General features: G+C 48.3%; 1 protein-coding gene across 1 annotated transcript in view; it reads left to right on the top strand.

Annotated features, from left to right (window-relative positions):
- The window catches only part of LOC122939519 (unconventional myosin-Id-like), a 73131-nt gene extending 54122 nt beyond the window's left edge, over positions 1–19009 (top strand). Inside the window, exons 11-14 of the mRNA XM_044295588.1 lie at positions 1387–1557; positions 11714–11784; positions 12156–12230; positions 18856–19009. Coding sequence (XP_044151523.1) covers positions 1387–1557; positions 11714–11784; positions 12156–12230; positions 18856–19009 — 471 coding nt within the window. The remainder of the gene's footprint in view (positions 1–1386; positions 1558–11713; positions 11785–12155; positions 12231–18855) is intronic.
- Positions 19010–22096: the final 3087 nt, after the last annotated feature.

The raw sequence follows: 22096 nt of genomic DNA, 5'->3' as shown, positions 1-22096 counted from the left end.
TCTCAGATAGCCCCAAAAGGGGGGAAAAGCAAGTACAGATAAAAACTGAAAACCCCAAAATAAAACCAAATCTATATGTGGGACACAATGACGCAAGCAATAAATCCCACTACTTATCTGCGGTCAGCAGCAAAGAAAGAGGAGGTTTTGCAGGCGGTGTGGCCTGTTATAGGGGGACTATGGGGAGGGGCTGATCACATGTTTCAATATTTTTATTTGTTCTTTGCTGCTATTGGTCAGAGTAAAGAAGGGGAATAGCAATACTCGCCTCCGGGTCTTGTAATAAAATCTGTATGTAGTGAGCGCCCTCTAGTGGTGACTGTATAATCTGTATATAGTGAGCTCCCTCTAGTGGTGGCTGTATAATCTGTATGCAGTGAGCTCCCTCTAGTGGTGACTGTATAATCTGTATGTAGTGAGCTCCCTCTAGTGGTGGCTGTATAATCTGTATGTAGTGAGCTCCCTCTAGTGGTGGCTGTATAATCTGTATGTAGTGGGCTCCCTCTAGTGGTGGCTGTATAATCTGTATGTAGTGTGCTCCCTCTAGTGGTGACTGTATAATCTGTATGTAGTGAGCTCCCTCTAGTGGTGGCTGTATAATCTGTATGTAGTGAGCTCCCTCTAGTGGTGGCTGTATAATCTGTATGTAGTGAGCTCCCTCTAGTGGTGGCTGTATAATCTGTAGGTAGTGAGCTCCCCCTAGTGGTGGCTGTATAATCTGTATGTAGTGAGCTCCCCCTAGTGGTGGCTGTATAATATGTATGTAGTGAGCTCCCCCTAGTGGTGGCTGTATATTATGTATGTAGTGAGCTCCCTCTAGTGGTGGCTGTATATTATGTATGTAGTGAGCTCCCTCTAGTGGTGGCTGTATATTATGTATGTAGTGAGCTCCCTCTAGTGGTGGCTGTATATTATGTATGTAGTGAGCTCCCTCTAGTGGTGGCTGTATATTATGTATGTAGTGAGCTCCCCCTAGTGGTGGCTGTATATTATGTATGTAGTGAGCTCCCTCTAGTGGTGGCTGTATATTATGTATGTAGTGAGCTCCCTCTAGTGGTGGCTGTATATTATGTATGTAGTGAGCTCCCCCTAGTGGTGGCTGTATATTATGTATGTAGTGAGCTCCCTCTAGTGGTGGCTCTGTAGTCTGTGTGCATTAAACTCCCCCTAGTGGTGACTACATGAAAAATGTCCTATTCTAAAGGGAAACTCACTAATTGCAGATTATTTCTGTGGGGTATTATACTGGCAGTGATGTTTATGGGGGAGGGGGGGGATCTAATGTTTATTGGAGCCATCTGATGGATGCATGTATGGGGCAGGGCCTGTATTGGGGCAACTCTTATATTTTATTGCTGTTATCTGATGTTTCTCTGCTCTCGGCAGGTTGAATATTTCAATAATCAGATCATTGTGGATCTGGTGGAGCAGTCACATAAAGGGATCATCTCCATCTTGGATGAGGCTTGTCTTACGGTTGGAGGCATCACAGACACCATCTTCCTGGAGTCCATGAACAGCAAACTCTGTAGACACCCCCATTACTCCAGCAGGAAGGTGAGTCCACAGGTGGACCCTCATTTCATGCTCCAGGGTGGAGATAGTATCTTCAGATTTGCCAATGTCTGAGACGAGGCATTAGGGAGATTCTGAAACCTTCTGACTGTATGCCCCAAACATAGGATTTGTTATATACAGTGGATATGAACCCTACATTACACCCCCAAAATGAATACAGACCCCCCTAAAACACGAAGATCAAACATTAGACCCCTGAATATAAAACCTATCTGACCTAAACACCGGCCACACATCAGACCCCCAAAATAAATACAGACCCTAGATCAGACCCCTGATGCGTGCAGATAACAACTTCCATATGTGTGCAACCAACAGCAGGCGGCAGCGCTGAGCTCCTCCCCTTGGGTCATGTGACATCACCCCAGACTCCAGATCAGACCTCTAAAATTAATAAAGACCCCAGACCAAAGCCCTGAAACAAAGACCCCAGCTCAAACCTCCGACATAAATACAGACCCCCAGGTCAGCCCCCCAAAATATATAAAGACCCCCTAAATAAATATAGAACCCAGATCAGGCACCCAAAATAAAGACCCTAGAACTGACCCCAAATTATATATAGAACACAGAACAGACTCCAGAAATAAATGTTCTAGATGACGCCCCAAAATAAATGTACGCCCCCGATAAGAGTTCTGGCTGCTGTACTGGCATTTTTCCCCTTTTGAAAAGTACAAGTCACCCCGAGGCTGTAAAGATGAGGTTGAGAAGTTCAGACCCGAGGTCTGATTTCAGGTGGAGCAATATTAACCCTTTCAGGCCCGGAGGTGTTTTTTTTTTGCGTTTTCGCTTTGCGCTCCTTGCCTTTTTTATTTGTCTGTTCACATAGCCACATGAGGGCTTGTTTTTTGCGGGACAAGTTGTACTTTCCAACGCCACCATTTAATATTGCATATGATGTAGTGGGAATCGGGAAAAAAATTCCAAATGGGGTGAAATTGCAAAAAAGAAGCGTCAATTTTGACGTAAATTTGTTTTCCCTTAGTCCTAACAGCAGCATAAGTGGGGTATTTGCCCCTGTGAAGCTGGTCAGGACAGGCGGAATTTTAATGAACAAAAATTTCTGCCTAAGTATCCTAATTAGCAATTAGCTAATTAAGCCCCTACCCCATATAACCCGGCCCCAACTGGACGGGGTTGCTTTATAACAAGTAAATGACAATAAATCATACAAGGGGAGGGATATTTGTGTGCTGCTGTTAGGACTAAGGGAAAACAAATTTACGTCAAAATTGACGCTTCCCTTTCGTCCTAACCAGCAGCACAAGTGGGGAAGTAGCAAGAACCTCACCCAAATTGGGAGGGCTCCCTACTCCCCTCTCAGGAGAGGGCGGCACTTAAAACGGATTGTCCAAAGGCCATTCCCTCCGTCTGTCTAGACTCTAGACGGTAATGCGAAATGAAGGTGTTCAGAGAACTCCAAGAGGCGGCTGCACAGATCTGATCCAGGGGGATCAGTTTCTTCTCCGCATAAGAGGTGGATACAGCCCTGGTAGAATGGGCGGAGACAAAGGAGGGAGGCGTCAAATCTTGGGACAGAAAGGCCAGACGGATTGCCTCTTTAATCCACCTGCTCAGAGTGGGTTTTGAGGCCTTCAGACCCCTGTTTTTCCCTGCATAGGTCAGTAGGAGGTTTTCCGATCTTCTAAATTCGCTTGTTCTGTCCAAATATATTCTAAGACCTCTTGAGATGTCCAATGTACGGAGCCTTTCCTCCTCGGGAGAAGTTGCAGCCGGTGAAAAGGTGGGCAGACATATCGTCTGATTGATATTAGAAAAAGTAGGAACCTTTGGTAAAAAGGTTGGTAAAAACCTTAACAGGACCTTGTCCTGAAGGATTTTTAAAAAGGGCTCAGAAGCCCCCAGAGCCTGAAGTTCCCCAACTCTCTTAGCTGATGTGATAGCTAGTAAGAATGTGATCTTTAGGGATAGGAACCTCAAGTCCACTTCATTCAAAGGCTCAAAAGGGGGAACACATAACCCTTTTAGAACCACCGATAAGTCCCACTGTGGGATTGGTCTCAGGACTCTGGGTTTAAGTCTTTCGGCTCCCTTCAGGAACCTCTTGATTAGGGGGTCCTGAGAAATCGGTCTGCTAAGGCATGCCGATAAGGCAGAGACGTGAGCTCTGAGAGTAGATGGGCTTAGACCCTTGTCTAGACCATCCTGGAGGAATTGTAGAATAGCGGAGAGAGGAGGGTCTGAGGCAACTACCTCTCTGTTATTACACCAATGCATGAATATTCTGTAGATTCTAGAATACTTCTTGCTTGTAGATTCCGCTCTGGAGTGAGAGATTGTTCTCAGGACCTCCACAGATAACCCTCTGGCTTCTAGAAGGGACCTGTCAATCTCCAGGCTGTCAGATTGAGTCTCCTCAGATCTAGACAGGGACCTGTGTCCTGATACACAAGGTCCTGTATTAGGGGAAGTCTCCAATAATTGCCCTGACTCATCTTCATGAGCTGGGTGAACCAAGACCTCTTTGGCCAGAATGGCATAATGGCAATCACCGAGGTCTGGTCTTGCTTGATCTTCATCAATACCCTCGGTATCATGGAAATTGGAGGGAAGATGTATGCCAGCCTGAACCTCCACGTTATGGACAGAGCGTCTATCGCTACCGGGTTGTCCTCCCTGTAAAGGGAACAGAACCTGCTCACCTTGGCGTTCAATCGGGTAGCCATCAGGTCGATTTCCGGCGTGCCCCACCGCTGGACAATCATAGAGAAGATGTTCAGGGACCATTCTCCTGGAACTGGTAGACCCCGACTCAGGCGATCTGCCAGTACATTGAGATCCCCTCTGATATGGACTGCCATTAGGTGGGATAGATTGATCTCTGCCCAAGAGAGAATAGAACCCGCCTCCCTCAGGAGGGTTAGGGACTTCGTCCCTCCCTGTATGTTTAGGTAAGCGACCACAGTAGTGTTGTCTGTTCGGACTCTCACCGCCTGACCGCGGATGAGAGGAGCAAAATGAAGGAGGGCTAGTTTGACCGCTCTCAGCTCTCTCCAGTTGGATGAGAGGATTTTCTCCTGGGGATTCCAAGTACCTTGTACTGGATTGTCCTCCAGATGGGCCCCCCAGCCCAGTAGAGAAGCTTCCGTGGTCAAGGTGATCCAACGAGGTTGGATCAGAGACCTCCCATCCTTTAGGTTCTTCCACCACTTGAGCGAAGAACGGACTTCTACCAACAGGGAGTGCATTCTGTCTAGGTCTTTGGGCTTGCGAGTCCAAGCTGCTAAGACCTCCACTTTGTAGAGGGCGTAAGTGCCATAAGGCCCATGGAACTGCCTCCGCAGATGCTGACATGTGGCCTAACATCCTCATAAGAACCCTTATGGAGACTCGTCTGGGTGGTATAAGAGACTGTGCGGCTTTTATTACTTTGTCCCTCCTTTGAGGGGACAGGTATAGGGTCATCAGTTGTGAATTGATCACAAAGCCCAAGAACGTTCTCGTGGTTGACGGGACTAAGTGCGACTTGTCCCAATTTATCAACCAACCCAGACCCTGGAGAATCTGGAGAGCTTGTTGAAGCTGACTCTGCAGGACGTCTGCGTTTGCGGCTTTTAAAAGCCAATCGTCCAGGTACGGTACGACCTCTAGCCCAAGGAGCCTTAAATGGGCGACCACAGGAGCCACTACCTTTGTAAAGGTGTGCGGAGCTGAGGATATGCCGAAGGGCAATACAGCAAACTGGTAGTGCTTCACTACCCCTTGCAAGGCCACAGCAACTCTGAGATATTTCCTGTGTGCTGGGCAGATGGGAACATGAAGGTAAGCATCCTTCAGGTCTATGGTTACCATCATATCTCCTGGGTTCAGGATGTTTAATACAGAGCGAATGGTTTCCATCCGGAAACGCTTCTTCCTGATGAAGCGATTTAAATAACGTAAATCGATGATCATCCGCCAGTCTCCTGACGGTTTTGGCACCAGAAAGATGGGGGAATAAACCCCCTGCCGCCATTCGCGAGGAGGAACCTCCTCTAATGCTCCTTTCTGTATATACTGGAGGACGGAGTCTTCCAGGATTAACTGTTTGTCGGGTGCTAAAGTCCTTGTTAGGACGAATTTGTCCCGAGGAAGGGAAATAAAATCTATTGTGTACCCTGACGCTATCACCTGTAGCACCCAAGGGTCTGGAATTTTTTGCACCCAAAAATTTTTGAATAGACTCAAACGTCCACCGACTGGGGAACTGAAAACTGTTCCTTCCTCTGGGACACCAGGGGGGAGGGGAGGGGGGTTGACGGCCTGTGGAGAGTCATAGGTCAGGCTTGCGGTTTCCACGACCGCGACCCCTACCTCTCTTATTATTTTCAGAACGCCTCTGGGTTCTGTCTCCCCCCTGAAATCTTCCTCCTCCTCTACCCCTTCCTCGACCCCGAAAGGACTGCTGGGGGAGGGATTTACCCTTCTTGTCCGCTAGGTTCTCCATGAGAGCATCTAACTCGGAACCGAACAATCTACCAGGTTCGTAGGGAAGGGAGCAAAGGTTAAATTTGGACGTGTTGTCCGCCGCCCATGGTTTTAACCAGAGTGGGCGCCTACTGGCTGAGGAAAGCGCCATCGACTTGGCCGCTAATTTTAACTGTTGTTGGGAGGAGTCTGTTAAGAAATCGATCCCCAGTAAGAGGGTCTTGAATTGGTCCAAGATGTCGTCCCGGGCAACCCCAGAATCCAAGTCTGATTGGATTCTGAGAGTGCGTGCACGGATGAATTCCGATACCTCAGAGCACGCTATAGCAACCGAGGCAGAAGCGGAGGCAGCCGAGTAGTTGCGTCTAAGCGTGCACTCTGCTCGTCTATCTAAGGGGTCCTTTAGGTTGCTGCCGTCGTCTGAAGGCACTAGGGTTCTCTTGGAGAGCTTTGATATGGCCATATCCACTTTTGGAGGTGGAACCCAAACTAAGGAGTCCGCATCCTGTAGAGGGAACATTAGTTTAAATCTTTTTGTTAACACTGGCCCCTTCTCCGGGTGTTTCCACTCGGTTGCCATTAACTTCTTTAAAGACTCGTCCACTTTAAAGGCCCTTGGCCCCCTAGAGGTGGACTGTGGAGCCAGGGCCGGCCTTAGGTGTTCAGGCGCCCTGTGCGAGCTAACCTTGTGGCGCCCCCCCCCCCAAAAAAAAAAAAAACACTGCTTGTTGCTGGCATCATGGCATAGGCTGGCTGACTATCCAACCAAGTAGTTACCAGCCCGCACACCCCAAAGGCCGGTGTAATGTTATACTTCCCTACTTCGTGAGATCTCCCTACCCTCGTCACTTCCGGTCGCACCGGACATGACGTGAGGAGGTGTGCAGCGCCACGCAGGCGCACAACGACAGGTTAGGGAAATTTCACAGCAGAGTGCGCATGCGCCAGGAGCCTCGCCGGCGGTTAGGGTAGGGAAAAACTATGGGCCAGTGCGCAGGCGCAGTGATCGGATGGATGTTCTCAGCTGGACATCGGCCGACACTGCGCATGCACCGGGAGCCTCACCAGCGGTTAGGGAAGGGAAAAATTACGTACGGGCCAGTGCTTTTTCCCTACCCTAACCGCTGGTGAGGCTCCCAGCGCATGCGCAGTGTCGGCCGGTGTCCAGCTGAGAACATTCATCCGATCACCGCACCTGTGCACTGGCCCATAATTTTTCCCTACCCTAACCGCCGGCGAGGCTCCCAGCGCATGCGCACTCTGCTGTGAAATTTCCCTAACCCGTCGTTGTGCGCAGTGCGCCCCCCCCCAATATAATAAACATTGGTGGCGCAGTGCGCCCCTCCCAACACCCCAGTATGATAAACATTGGTGGCGCTGTGCGCCCCCCCAACACCCCAGTATAATAAACATTGGTGGCGCTGTGCGCCCCCCCAACACCCCAGTATAATAAACATTGGTGGCGCAGTGCGCCCCCCCAACACCCCAGTATAATAAACATTGGTGGCGCAGTGCGCCCCCCCCAATATAATAAACATTGGCGCAGTGCGCCCCCCCAATATAGCAAACATGAGCGCAGTGCGCCCCCCAATATAACAAACATGAGCGCAGTGCGCCCCCCCAATATAACAAACATGAGCGCAGTGCGCCCCCCAATATAATAAACATTGGTGGTTCAGTGTGCCCCCCCAACACCCCAGTATAATAAACATTGGTGGCGCAGTGCGCCCCCCCCAATATAATAAACATTGGCGCAGTGCGCCCCCCCAATATAGCAAACATGAGCGCAGTGCGCCCCCCAATATACCAAACATGAGCGCAGTGCGCCCCCCCAATATAACAAACATGAGCGCAGTGCACCCCCCAATATAATAAACATTGGTGGTTCAGTGTGCCCCCCCCAACACCCCAGTATAATAAACATTGGTGGCGCAGTGCACCCCCCATATAATAAACATTGGTGGCGCAGTGGGCAGTGCCAATGAGGGTTAAAAAATAAAAAAATAATTAACTCACCTCCTCCAATTGATCGTCTCCTGTTCTTTCTTCAGAACCTGTCAAAGGACCTGTGGTGACATCACTGTGCTCATCACATGATGCATCACATGATCCATCACATGATCCATCACCATGGTAATGGGCCATGTGATGAGCTCAGTGACGTCACCACAGGTCCTGAAGAAACAGGAGACCGGCAGCTACCCGATCAACTGGAGGAGGTGAGTTAATTTTTTTTATTATTTTTTAACCCTCATTGGCACTTCCCACTGTGCCACCAACGTTTCTTATACTGGGGTGTTGAGGGGGGGGGGGGGGGTGTCGCACTGTGCCACCAACGTTTCGTATACAAATACAGGAGGCGGGTGCCGGAATCAAATAGCCGGCATCCGACCTCTGTGACAGGGAGCTGCGATCAGCGGCAGTTAACCCCTCAGGTACCGCACCTTAAGGGTTAACTCAACTGCAGCTGATCGCAGCTCCCTGTCACAGAGGTCGGGTGCCGGCTATTTGATTCCGGCACCCGCCTCCTGTATTTGTATTACAGGTCAGTTATCTTCATTGGTGGCGCAGTGGCCTCAGCCCCTCCCCTCCTCCTCCCGTCTCTCTTCTTATTGGCAGCTGCGGGGGCAGCAGGCAGGTCAGACACAGGGGAGGAGGAACGAATCAGGTCAGACAGGGGAGGGGGAGATGGAGGGGGCGCCCCGAGGGAGAACACAAGTGCAGCCTCGCATGCCGCATATTACATTGCGAGCTGTCGGCCGCCCAGCGCCCCTGTTGCTATGGCGCCCTGTGCGGCCGCACAGCCCGCACACCCCAAAGGCCGGCCCTGTGTGGAGCTTCCCCTTGCTCAACATCATGGTCCCTCGACCTGATGGAGCGCAATAGTCTTTGAGTTTTCTCGGCCGGAAAGAGGAAGGCCGAACTCTCTTCCTCAGAGGAAGAATTGTCTTCAATGGAGACGACGTCTTCAGACATGGGAACAGGCCCAGGAGAAGCCTGTCTGGGCCTCTTGTTGGAGACTGCTCCCTTAATTTCGGCAATAGACGTATCCATGAACTGTTTCATCCATGAAAACATATCCACCATCGTTGGTTCTGGGTCCGCTGGTCTGGGACGGCAGCCTGGACATCGATGGAATTCGTATGAATCCGGCAATGGGGTGCTGCAGGTGGAGCAGGCGAGATGTTTCTGCTTCTGGGTAGATTTGCCTAGGACACAGAGCATAGAATAAGAATTTGGACCCAAATTGGTACAAAAAAGGGGAGCAGTACCTTACCGTGAGGTGGCGATGCCATCTTAGAAGCAAGCAAGGTGACTTCAAGGAAAACTTCCTGGGCGCAGGAGTAATCAACAGCAGAAGTCAGTTGAGCTCAGAAAACTGAGAGCAACATTGACCTGCCTCACACAGGTGCCTTAAATAGCACAAGGGGGAGAAGCTTACAGTCACTCCCCCACCCAGGGGGTGGAATCCCGGTTAAAAGGTATAATTTTAATAATTATGCACTAATCTCCCCAATCTTTTCTCCTTTTGGTGCCCCAGCAACCGGGGCACGAACTTAAAGTATACTATGTATTGCTGAAAGCGCTGAACACAGCGCTGGAGCCGGGGCCGCGGACCGGAAGTGACGACAGTGACGCACTTCCGGTACACGCGCGATGCCGGCGGAGCGAAGCGACTGCTTCAGCGGCACACGAGGAGGGAGGCAGGGAGCCAAAACCGGCGCCATCTCCCCCCTGTAACTGGCACTGCCTTCAGATCCCTGCGGCAGCCAGGACATCTGACACAGATGGAGATCCACCGGAGGCACCCAGGGTAGGCGGAGACAGGTTCAGGATACCTAGGAAAAGAAAAAAGGCAGAGTTAAAGAATATAATAACCACTTTATAACTTTATGGTTAATACTGGGAGACTCCAGTAAGGAGTCTAGCCTGTCCTGGAGTCCACAGGACAATAAAAAAGCACCCCCGTCCAGTTGGGGCCGGGTTATATGGGGTAGGGGCTTAATTAGCTAATTGCTAATTAGGATACTTAGGCAGAAATTTTTGTTCATTAAAATTCCGCCTGTCCTGACCAGCTTCACAGGGGCAAATACCCCACTTGTGCTGCTGGTTAGGACGAAAGGGAAAGCAATTCCACCACAGTTGTACAAGTTTTTTTATTTACGAAGTTTGATGTGCAATAAAACTGACGGGGTACTTTTATTCTACAGGTCAGTACGAATCCGGCGATACCTTATATAAGTTATATGTATAGTTTTTTTTGCATTTTGATAGTGGGAAATTTTTATTTTATTTTTTTGTCGCCATATTTTGACCCTATAACTTTTTTTGTAATTATGTGTACGGAGATGTGTGGGGGGCTCATTTTTTTGAGGGGTGATCTGAACTTTTCATTGATACCATTCTGGGGTATGTATCACTTTTTGATCACTTTTTATTTAATTTTTTGTAGAAAATGAAGCGACCAAAAACGCCGAATCAGCCATTTGGACACTTTTTTCCGTTCGCCGTATGGGGACTATATTTTTATACTATGGGTGTTTTCTCACATCGAGACACCAATGATGTGTATTTTTTAATTTTTTAGTTCTTTTATTTTTATTTTGGGAAAAGAGGGGTGATTAGAATTTTTATTTATTTTTTATTATTTTTTTAAAACTAGTTATTTTTTCTTTTTTACACTTTTTTTTCTTTTTTACACTTTTTTTTATAGTTCCCATAGGGAACTATAACAATCAATTATCTGATTGCTATTATCATAGACTCCAATGCACTAGCAGTGGAGTCTATGATGATTTCACTGCTTTCCTATGGAGCCTATTACAGGCAGGGTCTCCATAGGAAATACTATGCATCAGCCTCCTGTCATTCGCAAAGACAGGGGCTGCTGCACACAAGCTCCGGACCCTCCGATCGCGCGCTTTCGGTTTTTAGCACGCTCAGATACCGTGGTCAGGAGGGGTTAAATGTCCGCAATCGGCATTACGGCCGGTTGCGGACATGAGCCGCGGGTGTCTGCTATAAGAAGCAGGCGGCCACCCACGGCTATGGTGCCTGCAGCTCCATCTTTAAACACCCGCCCAGAGCCGTACATGTACGGCGCAGGGCGTGAAGGGGTTGAAGGGGTTGTCCCACAAAAAATATTCAACAGTTTTCAAACCAGCCCCTGGACCCGAATACTTTAGCAATTTCATGTAATTCAAAATTTAGCATAGCCACTGAGTTATTCAATAAAATGGATCTGTACAGCGCCACCTGCTGTTTGTTTGTTTTCTTATTTCTTTGTCCGGCTCACTGGGAAGGCCGCACATGCTCAGTTTCATCCTTCAACTGCCCCCTGAGCTGTGATAGGGAGAGCATGGAGCAGAAAGGACACTCCCCCTGAGCTGCAGCAGAAAGGACACTCCCCCTGAGCTGCAGCAGAAAGGACACTCCCCCTGAGCTGCAGCAGAAAGGACGCTCCCCCTGAGCTGCAGCAGAAAGGACGCTCCCCCTGAGCTGCAGCAGAAAGGACACTCCTCCTGAGCTGTCAGCTCGATATAAATCTAGCAGAGCAATGAATGTGGAGATCTCTGGATCCATGGGAGGTCCAGGGCTGGTTCTAGTTGTGTTAGAAAGAGATCGTCATGTGCTGTATGATGTCTGATTTTCATTTTTTTATATTCATTGGATAATGCCTTTAAATCTGTTTTTTTTTTCTCAGCTTTCCCCGACGGATAAGTCGATGGCGTTTAACCGAGACTTCCGGATAAAGCACTATGCTGGGGATGTGACGTGAGTGCTCCCTCTCTCTACCACCTACTGTACACTGATCAGGATCTAAGGCGGCTGGCGCTGTGGATTTCTCCCCAATCTCGCCCTTTCTTTTGAAATGGGTGAAATCTGCACTAAAATTCCACACGGCCGGTCAATTTCTGCGCAGAAAAAGAACGCAAAGTGTACGTGAGGGATTTTCAAACCACTTTCACTTCACTTTGCTGTTGCTGTTATTACGCTGCTGTTTTTCTGCATGAAAATCTGTGCGGAAAGTTTTTCCGCACAATCTGCAACGTGTGCATGAGGCCTAAGGCCGATGATGAGGATAATAATACTCACGACTTATAATGACTCGTTTGTCACATGACTGATATTCCTTATGGCTCCAGGTACTCGGTGGAGGGATTCCTGGACAAGAACAAGGACACGCTGTTCCAGGATTTCAAGCGTTTAATGTATAACAGGTGAGACATACGACAACTCCTCCTGTCACACGTTCACACTTTGCCTCATGCACACGACTCTCTGTATTTTGCAGACCACAAAATGCATAAGGTCATGTACATGCAGCCTTTATGGCGGAAGAGACTTTGTTCTTCTGATATCCCCTGCACAGGTATATATAGGGGTGTTGCGATACCAACATTTTGATTCAATTTCGATATCATAAAAAAGTATTGCAATACTCGATACCATTCGATACCACGCAAAAAAAAATAAAACACCAAAAAAGCCGCGTGCATTCAGCATTTAAAAAAATGGCAAATCGCGCAGTTTTTATTTTTTTCCCTGTTCACCGCATAGGAGATTTTTTTTAGATTTTAATAGTTTAGACTTTTTGGGGCGTGGCGATATGTGATATGTTTATTTATTTATTATTTATATGTAAAATTGGGAAAGGGGGTGATTTAAATGTAATATTTTGGTGTGTTTTTTTACTTTTTTTTTTTACTTTTTATTTAATAACTATTTCCCCCCCTTAGGGGCTAGAACCTGGGATCTTTTCATCCCTTGTCCTATTCACCCTGATAGAGCTCTATGATGGTGACTAGGACCTCGCACTCTCCCTGCTGCCCTGTGCACAGTGCACACAGCAGCAGGGAGCTGACCATGGACGGCTTCAGTAGCGTCCTGGCTGCCATGGTAACCGATTGGAGCCCCAGGATTACACTGCTGGGGCTCCGATCAGAAGCTGCCACTTCCACCAATGATTTTAATACTGGGGGGGTTGAGGAAGGGGGGACCCACCCCTCCTCCTCCCGTCTCTCTTCTCATTGGCAGCAGCAGCGGCGGCACAGGGGGCAGGGAGAGAGTGACTCCTTCTCCCCTGAGCTGTTGAGGGAACATGAGGGTGCTGACAGCAGCGCGCTCATGTTCTCTGATGCTAGGCTGGTCAGTAGGGCAGCCTAGTATCAATAAATGTCAAATGCCGGTATCCTATCGATACCGGGACAAAAGTATCAATTGGGTATCGATATTTCGATACCCGCAACAACCTTAGGTATATACTGCAAAAACCTGCAGCCACCACTAGGAGGAGTTCAGGAGATTACTGCATACAGATATCTACAGCCACCACTAGAGGGAGCTCAGGAGATTACTACATACAGATATATACAGCCACCACTAGAGGGAGCTCAGTAGATTACTACATACAGATATATACAGCCACCACTAGAGGAAGCTCAGGAGATTACTACATACTGATATATACAGCCACCACTAGAGGGAGCTCAGGAGATTACTACATACAGATATATACATCCACCACTAGAGGGAGCTCAGGAGATTACTACATACAGATATATACAGCAACCACTAGAGGGAGCTCAGGAGATTACTACATACAGATATATACAGCCACCACTAGAGGGAGCTCAGGAGATTACTACATACAGGTATATACAGCCACCACTAGAGGGAGCTCAGGAGATTACTGCGTACACAGTATATATAACCACCACTAGAGGGAGCTCATGAGATTACTACATACAGATATATACAGCCACCACTAGAGGGAGCTCAGGAGATTACTACATACAGATATATACAGCCACCACTAGAGGGAGCTCAGGAGATTACTACATACAGATATATATACAGTCACCACTAGAGGGAGCTCAGGAGATTACTACATACAGATATATACAGCAACCACTAGAGGGAGCTCAGGAGATTACTACATACAGATATATACAGCCACCACTAGAGGGAGCTCAGAAGATTACTACATACAGATATATACAGCCACCACTAGAGGGAGCTCAGGAGATTATTACATACAGATATATACAGCCACCAATAGAGGGAGCTCAGGAGATTACTACATACAGATATATACAGCCACCACTAGATGGAGCACAGGAGATTACTACATACAGATATATACAGCAACCACTAGAGGGAGCTCAGGAGATTACTACATACAGATATATACAGTCACCACTAGAGGGAGCTCAGGAGATTACTACATACAGATATATACAGCAACCACTAGAGGGAGCTCAGGAGATTACTACATACAGATATATACAGTCACCACTAGAGGGAGCTCAGGAGATTACTACATACAGGTATATACAGCCACCACTAGAGGGAGCTCAGGAGATTACTACATACAGATATATACAGCAACCACTAGAGGGAGCTCAGGAGAATACTACATACAGATATATACAGCCACCACTAGACGGAGCTCAGGAGATTACTACATACAGATATATACATCCACCACTAGAGGGAGCTGAGGAGATTACTACATACAAATATATACAGCCACCAATAGAGGGAGCTCAGGAGATTACAACATACAGATATATACAGCCACCACTAGAGGGAGCTGAGGAGATTACTACATACAGATATATACAGCCACCACTAGAGGGAGCTCAGGAGATTACTACATACAGATATATACAGCCACCACTAGAGGGAGCTCAGGAGATTACTACATACAGATATATACAGCCACCACTAGAGGGAGCTCAGGAGATTACTACATACAGATATATACAGCCACCACTAGAGGGAGCTCAGGAGATTACTACATACAGATATATACAGCCACCACTAGAGGGAGCTGAGGAGATTACTACATACAGATATATACAGCCACCACTAGAGGGAGCTAGGAGATTACTACATACAGATATATACAGCCACCACTAGAGGGAGCTCGAGGAGATTACTACATACAGATATATACAGCCACCACTAGAGGGAGCTCAGGAGATTACTACATACAGATATATACAGCCACCACTAGAGGGAGCTCAGGAGATTACTACATACAGATATATACAGCCACCACTAGAGGGAGCTCAGGAGATTACTACATACAGATATATACAGCCACCACTAGAGGGAGCTCAGGAGATTACTACATACAGATATATACAGCCACCACTAGAGGGAGCTCAGGAGATTACTACATACAGATATATACAGCCACCACTAGAGGGAGCTCAGGAGATTACTACATACAGATATATACAGCCACCACTAGAGGGAGCTTAGGAGATTACTACATACAGATATATACAGCAACCACTAGAGGGAGCTCAGGAGATTACTACATACAGATATATACAGCAACCACTAGAGGGAGCTTCAGGAGATTACTACATACAGATATATACAGCCACCACTAGAGGGAGCTCAGGAGATTACTACATACAGATATATACAGCCACCACTAGAGGGAGCTTAGGAGATTACTACATACAGATATATACAGCCACCACTAGAGGGAGCTCAGGAGATTACTACATACAGATATATACAGCCACCACTAGAGGGAGCTCAGGAGATTACTACATACAGATATATACAGCCACCACTAGAGGGAGCTCAGGAGATTACTACATACAGATATATACAGCCACCACTAGAGGGAGCTCAGGAGATTACTACATACAGATATATACAGCCACCACTAGAGGGAGCTCAGGAGATTACTACATACAGATATATACAGCCACCACTAGAGGGAGCTCAGGAGATTACTACATACAGATATATACAGCCACCACTAGAGGGAGCTCAGGAGATTACTACATACAGATATATACAGCCACCACTAGAGGGAGCTCAGGAGATCACTACATACAGATATATAACCACCACTAGAGGGAGCTGAGGAGATTACTACATACAGATATATACAGCCACCACTAGAGGGAGCTCAGGAGATTACTACATACAGATATATACAGCCACCACTAGAGGGAGCTCAGGAGATTACTACATACAGATATATACAGCCACCACTAGAGGGAGCTCAGGAGATTACTACATACAGATATATACAGCCACCACTAGAGGGAGCTTAGGAGATTACTGCATACAGATATATACAGCCACCACAAGAGGGAGCTCAGGAGATTACTACATACAGATATATACAGCCACCACTAGAGGGAGCTCAGGAGATTACTACATACAGATATATACAGCCACCACTAGAGGGAGCTCAGGAGATTACTACATACAGATATATACAGCCTCCACTAGAGGGAGCTCAGGAGATTACTACATACAGATATATACAGCCACCACTAGAGGGAGCTCAGGAGATTACTGCATACAGATATATATAGCCACCACTAGAGGGGCTTAGTGCATGTTATTTAAATTATCATATATTCTCCAGGGGATTTGGAGCTTTGTATCAGAAAAACAAAGCCCTGGCTACTATAAGGAGATATATATATATCATTCAATTAGCAGTATTTTTAGTCGTGCCATCCTTTTTCTTAAGAATCTCTTGATTTGCCGCTGTATATCTATAAGACGCATCCCCTCCCCCATGCATTGATACAGAACACCTGAGCTCACTGCTATATACAGATGTCTTGGCTATTTTTGGATCGGCCCAGTTATTCCCCTCCATCTACATCCTTCGCTCGGCTCCTGCTCCTGATGCCTGTTGATCCTGGCTTCATTTGTGGATCCCAATTCTGTCCTGCCTCTGACCCCTGACCTCTGACAGTCACATCATGATTGCTGGTAATGACTCCTGACTACACTGAATCATTTTTCCTGACACCAGTAGGTACCTATTCAGGGATCATGACCTGGAAGGTATGTACCTCCTTGTGGAGGATGGAGAACAGGATGATTTCTCACACAATACATCTCACAAGACACGAGCCCCAAACTGTAAGTGAAAGTGCCAAGGCACGGTCCTCAACTCAGGACTCCTCTGCCGGATGACTACTCTATGGTCCAGGACTCCTCTGCCGGATGACTACTCTATGGTCCAGGACTCTTCTGCCGGATGACTACTCTATGGTCCAGGACTCCTCTGCCGGATGACTACTCCATGCTCCAGGACTCATCTGCCTGATGAGTTCTCCTTGCTCCAGGACTGCTCTGCCGGATGACTACTCTATGGTCCAGGACTCCTCTGCCGGATGACTACATCATGGACTCCACATCCAGCACTCCTCTGCATGATGAGTTCTCCATGCTCCAGGACACCTCTTCTGAATGACTACTCCATGCTGCAGGACTCCTCTGCCGGATGACTACCCCATGCTGCAGGACTCCTCTGCCGGATGACTACTCCATGCTGCAGGACTCCTCTGCCGGATGACTACTCCATGCTGCAGGACTCCTCTGCCGGATGACTACCCCATGCTGCAGGACTCCTCTGCCGGATGACTACTCCATGCTGCAGGACTCCTCTGCTGGATGACTTCTCTATACTCCAAGACTCCTCTGCCTAATGACTACATCAGGGACTTCACATCCAGCACTGCTCTGCCTGATGAGTTCTCCATGCTCCAGGACTCCTCTGCTGGATAACTACTCCATGCTTCAGGACTTCTCCACCTGATGACTACTTTCCCGCTCCAGGTCTTCTGTTCCTGATGACTACTCCATGCTCCAAGACTCTTCTGCCTATGGATTACCTCTTGCTCCAGGACTCTTCTGCCAGATGACTACTCCCTGCTCCAGGACTCTTCTACCTATAATTTACTTCTTGCTCCAGGACTTCTCTGCCTGATGACTATTCCCTGATCCAGGATTCCTCTGCCTAATGACTACTCCATCCTCCAGGACTCCTATGCCTGATGACTATTGCATGTTCCTAGACTCCTTGAAGGCTTTACTCCTTGGGGCCCCTGCAGGTGTCATTTTCATTGTTGGCTAAATGTGGATATTTGGTTCTCCAACCCTCTTAACATCCTGCTTCTCCTTGTGAAGACCACCAGCTAGTACGGGGAATCTTACAGGCAATGCACCCTGGGAAAAAGTATGTAAATGATCTTTCTTCCAGAAGGAAATGTCTGTAGGGCCCCCTATAGGTAGCTTCACGTATAGTTTTGGAGAAGAAGAGTGAAACAATAAAAGCAACTGTACAGCAGGTGCAGGGGGCACCTACCTAGGTGGGGCATGTAGAAATGTCCCCCTGGACACCATGGTAACTACGTTTTTCGAATGAAATTACTTTTATTCAGTATTTTGTGGCTTGGTGTCTCTTCAGTGCAGGCGTTGTATACATGCTCCCGATCAGCGGGTCTGTAGGCGCCCCGCAGGCCGCATTACGAGGATCTGGCTGCCATCAGGAGGAGCCTGGCACATGGCCTGAGTCTTCTGTTCTGCCAACGTTACATTAAATAGCAATCATCAGCAGAGACAATTATCCTGATTTACACAATATCAGCACCGGCGGCGGGGGACCAGGCCCGTTATAATGATATAATGAAGCGAGGAGACAGGACGGCGCCGCCTGGTGACAGCCGCAGGCATTACACATGTGACATGGTGACAGGTGTGAGCACTTGAGAGATTGTGAGAGAATCCGACAGGAATTAGGAGATTTCTCCCAAACTGCAATACGCACCAACCACATGAATTGCCATTAACCCTTCACTCTCTGCACCCCATCCCCGTAGAGGATGGTGAGAAGGGGGAAGCAAATTACAAATCTCTGGCGTCCAGTGAGTGAGAGGAAAGGCTAGATAATAATCTATGGTGGGAAAGGGGGAGAGTAGTTCATTATCCCTGGTGTACGGTGGGTTGAGATGGGAGGGGGTCGGTGGCCGTGCAGGTAATATCTGATGGCGTTCTTGTTTTTCACAGTAAGGACCCCGTTCTCCGGGACATGTGGCCAGACGGACAGATGAGTATCAGTGAAGTGACCAAGAGACCCCTCACGGCCGCCACGCTCTTCAGGAACTCAATGATTCTGTTAGTAGAGAACTTGGCCAGCAAGGTAAGAGCCACCTACCCCTGACCACTGTGCACAGGTGGGATACAGGGTGTCAGAGGAGCCTCGACCTAATAAAATTACAACATTCTTAGTTATTTTCCTTTATTGGATTTTTACGTATGATAGACGGGCGCTACCCATTGATGACTTACCTCTGGTGTGACCGACCTCCTGGGCCCCACATCAGCTGATGGTAGATACATTTATTAGAGACAAACTCAATTATGTCACGGACACTTCCTGACTGACAACATCCAATCACCTCTATTATAATGCACCTAGGGGTTGTCATGTATCTTGACCCAAGACCCTTTCAGATTCTCCTTAAGGGCTCGTTCACAGGAACGTGTGCTGCCGTTGCCGTATTGCAGACCGCATTTGCGGATCCGCAATACACGGGCACCGTTCTGTGGCCATTCCGCATTACGGATGCGGACCCATTCATTTCAATAGGTCCGCACATTCGGAGATGCGGAACGGAACACTACGGACTGCTTTCTGAGGTTCCGTGCTTCCGCACCGCAAAAAGAACTTGCTCTATCTATGTGGGGAACGGAAGGATCGCAGATCCATTTAAGTGAATGGGTCTGCGATCCCCATGCGCCTGCCCCACGGGCGGTGCCCGTGCTGTGCGGAGTCTTCTTAGGTTCTGCCTCCATGTGTGGCCAATGACCTGCTGATTCTGCAAGTAAAGCTTCATTGCGCCCATTGACCACCACATACCCGGCCATGGGCGGCACAGTGGGCACTGTACTGGTCATGTAACGTCAGACCGGAAAGACTATCAGTTGAAGAATGTGGACAAAAATGACTACAGGGCGGATTTATCATCCAGTATCCGCCGCTGTCCACAAATTAGACAGGATTAGTAAAGCTGCCATAAATTGTCATATATCTTACAGTCTGAGCCGATTACACGATGATGAAGTCGCTGTCTGGGGGATCACACCGAGGATAACTGGTGTCAGGAGCCCCGGTGTAGACGATACATGCTGGGCCCATATGTGCCAGATATGGATGGAAGAGGCGCCCACCTGTTACATATCCCGTATATCCTCTCACTGTACCACAGCCCCGACCTCCTGTCATTGCATCTGATCACAGAGGAGGTGAAGGGAGGCGCTGGGGAATAGAAAGATAGTGGGCAGTTACTGTCAGCCACTGAAACATTGTATCCTCCGCCCTGCAGCACAGTGATACATTGTATCCTACACCCTGCAGCACAGTGATACATTGTATCCTCCTCCCTGCAGCACACTGATACATTGTATCCTCCTCCCTGCAGCACAGTGATACATTGTATCCTCCGCCCTGCAGCACAGTGATACATTGTATCCTACACCCTGCAGCACACTGATACATTGTATCCTCCACCCTGCAGCACAGTGATACATTGTATCCTCCTCCCTGCAGCACAGTGATACATTGTATCCTCCTCCCTGCAGCACAGTGATACATTGTATCCTACACCCTGCAGCACAGTGATACATTGTATCCTCCTCCCTGCCGCACAGTGATACATTGTATCCTCCTCCCTGCAGCACAGTGATACATTGTATCCTCCCCCTGCAGCACAGTGATACATTGTACCCTCCGCCCTGCAGCACAGTGATACATTGTATCCTCCGCCCTGCAGCACAGTGATACATTGTACCCTCCGCCCTGCAGCTCCGTGATACATTGTAACCTCCTCCCTGCAGCACAGTGATACATTGTATCCTCCTCCCTGCAGCACAGTGATACATTGTATCCTCCTCCCTGCAGCACAGTGATACATTGTATCCTCCGCCCTGCAGCACAGTGATACATTGTATCCTACACCCTGCAGCACACTGATACATTGTATCCTCCACCCTGCAGCACAGTGATACATTGTATCCTCCTCCCTGCAGCACAGTGATACATTGTATCCTCCTCCCTGCAGCACAGTGATACATTGTATCCTACACCCTGCAGCACAGTGATACATTGTATCCTCCTCCCTGCCGCACAGTGATACATTGTATCCTCCTCCCTGCAGCACAGTGATACATTGTATCCTCCCCCTGCAGCACAGTGATACATTGTACCCTCCGCCCTGCAGCACAGTGATACATTGTATCCTCCGCCCTGCAGCACAGTGATACATTGTACCCTCCGCCCTGCAGCTCCGTGATACATTGTACCCTCCTCCCTGCAGCACAGTGATACATTGTATCCTCCTCCCTGCAGCACAGTGATACATTGTACCCTCCTCCCTGCAGCACAGTGATACATTGTATCCTCCTCCCTGCAGCACAGTGATACATTGTATCCTCCGCCCTGCAGCACAGTGATACATTGTATCCTCCGCCCTGCAGCACAGTGATACATTGTATCCTCCGCTCTGCAGCACAGTGATACATTGTATCCTCCCCTGCAGCACAGTGATACATTGTATCCTCCTCCCTGCAGCACAGTGATACATTGTATCCTCCCCCTGCAGCACAGTGATACATTGTACCCTCCGCCCTGCAGCACAGTGATACATTGTACCCTCCTCCCTGCAGCACAGTGATACATTGTATCCTACACCCTGCAGCACAGTGATACATTGTATCCTCCTCCCTGCAGCACAGTGATACATTGTATCCTCCTCCCTGCAGCACAGTGATACATTGTATCCTCCTCCCTGCAGCACAGTGATACATTGTATCCTCCGCCCTGCAGCACAGTGATACATTGTATCCTCCGCCCTGCAGCACAGTGATACATTGTATCCTCCGCCCTGAAGCACAGTGATACATTGTATCCTCTTCCTGCAGCACAGTGATACATTGTATCCTCCGCCCTGCAGCACAGTGATACATTGTATCCTCCCCCTGCAGCACAGTGATACATTGTATCCTCCTCCCCGCAGCACAGTGATACATTGTATCCTACACCCTGCAGCACAGTGTATCCTCCGCCCTGCAGCACAGTGATACATTGTATCCTCCGCCTGCAGCACAGTGATACATTGTATCCTCCGCCCTGCAGCACAGTGATACATTGTATCCTCCGCCCTGCAGCACAGGGATACATTGTATCCTCCGCCCTGCAGCACAGTGATACATTGTATCCTCCTCCCTGCAGCTCCGTGATACATTGTAT

The sequence above is a fragment of the Bufo gargarizans genome, chromosome 5 (genome assembly GCF_014858855.1).
Source record: "Bufo gargarizans isolate SCDJY-AF-19 chromosome 5, ASM1485885v1, whole genome shotgun sequence".
Lineage (NCBI taxonomy): Eukaryota > Metazoa > Chordata > Amphibia > Anura > Bufonidae > Bufo > Bufo gargarizans.
This window is presented reverse-complemented; position numbering and strand designations above follow the sequence as displayed.